Below are 5,935 nucleotides of genomic sequence, written 5' to 3'. Positions count from 1 at the left end.
CTGGTAGGGGCTCAAACGGACTGGCGGACCAGTGGCCACCAAAATCTGGTTCTCGTTAGGACATTCTTGAGGACTCCCCCCAGACGGGGAGGCTTTGGGGCTCACGGAGCTTGGACATAGGCTCACGCCCCTTTCAGGTGAAGAATTGTTGGCGTGGAGAGACTGGGTACCAACTGACCCGGAGGCCTGGGTGAGGGTGTAGGGGAGGAAGGAACACTCAAGGACCACCCCTCTAGGGAGGACAGTACGGAGCTTGGCAGTCTCGTTCTCAGCAGGGCGAACACCGGGGGGAATTCACTGAACATATTTAATCATCAAAGTCGTGGCAGGCGGTCCCGGTGTACGCCGCCTGAAGACCAGCCCCTTTGCCAGTGGGACGGAAGGGCGTTGAGGCGAGAGGAGACGGTCCCATAAGTGGAGACGTTCAAGCGGCGCTTTCACAACTACCCTATGGCAGAGTTATTTAGTGCGCCACAATGAACATGTAGACAGCGACCAGAGCTGGCTGGGGCATGAGGGTGCTACAGTGTGGGGGCTACCTGTTGGCTAGCCCTACACTGTCCTGGTGCCCCAGCCAGCCCCACCACAGCACGTTCAGCGGGGGCAGAACAGCTCTGGGCTGGCAGGCTGACCTCCAAGACCCTGTGCCAGTGCCTCCCCCTCCCCCAGGCACCCTGCTGCAATACCCTGAGTCAACATGCTATGGTCCTTGGTGCACATGTAAATGCTGTGCCTGGGAGCAATAAACTCCTGCATGAATTGCACCCAAGTTTATTCAGCCATGCTAATTGCATGTATAGATGCACTGAATTGCATAACTTAATGTAAATTATGGTTGAAAGGAACCGTAAATCTAAAATCCTGTTGCACCACATCTTGTCGGGTTTCACTTCTGTTAAGTTTTGTGCATCTGGACAATATTTTTATTAAACAATAGAAAAGCAGGCTACCGAGGAAAACTTTCAGCCATAATCAAAATTTAAAACAAGCAAATAAACAAAGAGACACAAAAATCCAAACCAACTAAACCAAAAACATCTAAATGGAAAATTCAGAGGACATAGAATCTAACCCTTTGTGTAATTTCCAGTGTTTGATGAACTAATTTTTCATTACAAACATTTATACCCTATTTTAAGTGCTATTTTAAACACAATATTAACCACAGTGCCACTTACAGTTTCTTCACTAAAAAAAATCATTGAATCTTTAATGGCATGGTCATGTTTAGCATCTGTATTTTACACATACTCTCCAGATTCTTTTGTGTCCACAATTTAACACACCCTTTATGGATCTTATTGGCCTCTGCTTGTTATAGTATTGGTAATCCTTGCACAGTTTTCAGTATTTTGTTTCACCCCTTATGCCTATTCTATAAATTAATATCTTGATTCTTGAAATGTTCATTACAAATTAAAACCCATTCCCAGGATCTGCTCTTTAAGAAGTTACAAAAACCTTTATTTAATATTTAAGTTACATATTTACATACATTTAAAGTATCTTCTGGCAATCACTGAAAAGGATCAGTTTGGTATTGTGTGTTCTTGCTCAGGGTTACTTAATATTTAATACTTACTACATACTCGTATTCATCTTTCCTAAATATTCCTTGACAGTAGAGTCACTGTGTTTTATCAGACACACATGGACACATCAACATTGGTGCATGTGTCACTTACTGACATAACATCATTTTTTAGGATTGCCATTCTAATGAGTAACCTTTTTCAATTATCTGTATCCAGGGTATTTATGTAATACAAGCCTAAAGTGCATTCTAAAAATAGGTAAATATATAAAGATAATAAAGCAAGAATATACACAATTTAAATCAGTTATGTGTTTCACCACTATGAAACTATAAGTTATTAAAGGGAACAACACTGAAATTCTGTGGGTAGATTATCCAGACAAATTTTTCTGAATAGTGAATGTTTGAACAAAGGATTTCCACTGGCACTATGAGTTCAGCTGCATTAATAGGAGCCTTAGTGTAGACAAAGCTCTGGTGCCTTTTTGTATTTTACTAAGTCAATTACATTTGCACCTGAAGAAGTGCCAATGGGGTTTATTTTTAAAGTGGTCATTTTAAATTAGTGTTCTATAAAAGTGGTGGAAAACTGTTTATAAAACTGTTTAAAAGTCATAATTCCAACCTGAGCCATTTCACAAATATGTTTGTTTCAGTTTTGAAAATGTAAGCACTTCTAAACCTATACCCCTGTAGCACTTCTAAATGAAATTTAAATTTTAGAAATGTTTAAGTTCCACCTTTTTGAGTGAAATGTGGCATTACTTCTCAGCTAAAACCTAAAAAAAAGTCTGTTTTGTGAAGTCAGATTACTTGCATGAATTTACACACTTTCAAGGACTTTGTCTATATTAGTAATAGATGACAGATATTATTCATGTTACTTATGCACTACTGGAATATGCTCAGATACTACTTTAATTAGAGTGGTAGAAAAATCTAAACAGCATAACATAATATAGTGTTCTTGTTTATTTCTCATCATTTTGTAATTTGCAGGAATTTCCTCAGTCTTCACAGGCTAGCCTCAGTTCTGCAAACATTTATGCACAAGCAATGCTGAGCTCAATGGAACTACTTACATATGTAAAAATACACATCTGCTTCTGAATTTGAAGGATCAGGGTCACTGAAGGTTACACATAGGTTTATGTATCAAAATAAAACTACATATGTTCTCCACGTATGTTTTTTCAGTGTCATTAGCTCAAATGCAACTCCAGTCTATCATGTTCTTCTGTATAAAAAGATCTGTGTTTTTAACTGGGTCAGCACAGGCTATCCCAAGTTTCAATTTAAATATCAGTATTTTGTTCATATCTTTAAACGATTTTCTATTTTATACTGACCCTATTTTTTTCTTATTTTTACTATTGCTTGAAGATGCTTTCATTTCCTTGTTCATCAAAACAGGATTATGTTATATATAGAATAAACGATGTTTTTTCCCTAATATACTGGCTGAAATAAATATCTATATTATTATTATTGCCATTACTTTGGAACAATGCACTTAGTGGAATATGAATTTAGTATACTAATTTGATGTATAGCCAAATTTCTAGTGACAACTGTCATATAAATGCCTCCATTTTCTATTTCTCCTCAATACGCACAACTTGAAAGATCAAACATGTCATCAACAATGCATCTGTTCTCTTTCTCTGGAACAGGTCATCAAAAAAAGGGTAAAAGTTCTTACCTGCAGGCTATTAAAGATGACAAAGAAGACTAACATCCAGAGGTGCCTGTAAGCCACGTGCAGTCCTCCCCACAGCCATGTAACGGAAATTAGGGCAAACAGGTACAAGACCAATGGGATCTCTGGAAATCATAAATTCAGTCTTTCAGTTGATATTCCTTTTAAAGCATTTCAAAACATTACCTGTGTATAAAGAATCTTGGTTATTCACTATCTCTTTCACTAGTTGTATACACCTAAATATCTTGTGGAGTAGGATGAACTGTGGTATACAAGCTCTACTGATGACCACTTGCATTCCTGAAGTTGCTGTCCCTCGCTGGGAGAGGGTGCTGGGGTAGGAAAGGGGTAGGAGGATATGAATCATCTCTCTCTCAGAGCACCACCTGCTGGTTGGTTTAGCAAACAGAGTTGGCAGCGGTCTTTCAAGGAAAATTCATTTGGAGACAATCCAAGTATGTAAAATAGATAAAGAGTTTTGCTTTATGGTGGGAAGAGTACATATGTCATTAGTAAATATTATAAGCTAAGTAAACTTCACAAGAATGAGAAGAATTCTTCTAATTCAGGAACATTTGGAGGAAAAATATGAAAAATATACTTCCAGGGCTTAGGAAAAAGTCTAAAATTAATACTAAAAGACATTAGGACTATAACATTTTAAATTGAGAACATGGTTAATTCATTGATGTACTGTACTTATTCTGCAAATTTAAAATGATCATAACTTTGAACCTGTAAAGATTTAAGCAAACAAGTAAATTTATTCAATCATTCAAGTCTTTGCATTGTCTTCTAAGATGTGTACGAGTTAACTTTACGCACATATAAAAGGATCTGGCTGAATGCACAGAATTCAACAGATAAAAATTGATTTGTTTCAATCATAATCTTATCCTATTCACTTGTTTTCACAGACTGCCTTATATCCAGATGCACTCTATGGGCACATCCACACATGCAAGCACGTGCGCTTGCAGCAGCTCAAATGGAAGCGGTGCAAATTTGAGCCAGGGCATTTTGCCTCAGAGCATGTGCTTGGGCATGCACTTTGTTGTGGAGCAAATTGTGCCACTTGGGGCAAAATAACCCTGCCTGGCTCCTCCTGGATCTGCAGCCAGGGGTAGCTAGAGCCCGGGGCCAGCACCTGTGCTGTCCCCAGCGGTATAAAAAGCTGCCCTGGCAAGTAGCTCAGGGCTCCTCGCTCTCAGGAGCTTCTGGGGCCCAGCCAATTGGTACCTGGTGACACTACCTCTTGTGCCAGCTGGACTGCTGAAGCAGCCCTGAGAGTTCTCTGCACCCTCTACCCACTGCAGTGGTCTGGCAGTGGGGGCTGCTGCCTGGCTGTGACCTGCTGTCACCTGCCAGACCCAGACGGGTACTGCACAGCCAATAAAGGCATCAGCCCCTCTGGGCCAGCTGCCAGTGGGCTGTGGCTGCAGAGTTGGCCTCTGTGCAGCACTACTGCAACGTGTGTCCTCTGCCCGGCCATCTGGGCAGCTATCACCCCGAAGATGTTTCAGATGTGGTGGCCTGCTTTGAACTGTCAAAGCATGTCCTTCTGGCCCCATTTGGCCAGGAGGTCAGCCACAGCAAGCTGGGTCCAGGATGCCAGCTCTGAGCAAGCAGGGTCCTGCCACTGACCTCCTTAGCAGGAATTCTGGTGTTCCCTATTGAAAAAATGAAAAATCCCTGACAAAAAAAATCCCCAAATCACTCTGTAAAATACCCCAAAATCCATGTTCCTCCACAAGTAAAACAAAAGACCATTATAAAGACAGAGAGAGAGTGAGACAGAGACAGCAATCAGTTGGGCAAAGTTTTATTGATATATCTACAGTGTTAAAGCAGTGTGGAAGACGACCAGTGTCTCTATCATAATAATAAAGTGAACTCTAAATACATGTTTCATGAATTCATGAATATATATTCTGCTGCCCTCCAACAGGGGCTACAGTCCCCCACACAAGGGCTACGGCCCCTAACAGGGGGTTTGTTTCCCACGCAAGGCCCATGGGCCCCCAACAGGGGCTTTGGCCCCCCACACAAGGGCTTCAACACCCCAAGAGGGGGTTTGGTCCCCACACAGGGGATTCAGTCCCCGCACAGGGGTTACGGCCCCCCAACAGGAGTTGCAGCCCCCCAACAGGGGTCAAATGGCCCCCACAGGGGCTACCACCCCCCTGCAAGGCCCATACACCCCACTCCAGCCCCCTGATAGCTGTCCCACCCCCCACTTCCCCAGGCTCCCCAATGGCTGCCCTGCCCAACCCCATCCCCCACTTGTACCCCCAGGTTCCCATGGCAGCTTCCCCAACCCCAGGCACCATCACTTTAAAGAAAAAGAAGAAGAAAAAAAAGAAAAAACATGGGTAAAAAAGCCTCTGCTTACCCCAGAAGCAGGGATGGGGGGGCTCCGGTCCCTCCTGGTAAAGCCCCCCATGGCACCACAGGGCAGAGGAGACAGGAGGGCCCGGGCTGGGGCTGCTGGGATTGTCCCACTGCCCCACACTGTGAGGGTGGGGCCCCAGTGAGACAGATGGCAACCAGACTGCCGGTAAATGCTGGGGGGTTTTGTTGGTTTGCTTTAAACTATGGGGATGCCACCCAGGTGGAGGGTGGGGCTGGTCAGGGAAGTGATATGGTGGGCTTGGGGGCAGGCTGGGCAGGAAAGTGAGGTAGGCGGGGGGTTGGGA

The 5,935-nt window shown here is 43.1% G+C and overlaps 1 protein-coding gene across 1 annotated transcript in view; it reads right to left on the bottom strand.

Annotated features, from left to right (window-relative positions):
- ADGRV1 (adhesion G protein-coupled receptor V1) overlaps nt 1–5,935 on the bottom strand; it is a 466,251-nt gene that overhangs the window by 53,168 nt on the left and 407,148 nt on the right. The window contains exon 87 of the mRNA XM_019532360.1: nt 3,240–3,361. Coding sequence (XP_019387905.1) covers nt 3,240–3,361 — 122 coding nt within the window. The remainder of the gene's footprint in view (nt 1–3,239; nt 3,362–5,935) is intronic.

This window comes from Crocodylus porosus, unplaced genomic scaffold (assembly GCF_001723895.1).
Source record: "Crocodylus porosus isolate Cpor-Errol unplaced genomic scaffold, CroPor_comp1, whole genome shotgun sequence".
NCBI classification, from domain to species: Eukaryota; Metazoa; Chordata; order Crocodylia; family Crocodylidae; genus Crocodylus; species Crocodylus porosus.
The sequence above is the reverse complement of the archived record's forward strand: the minus strand, read 5'-3'. Positions and strand labels throughout refer to the sequence as shown.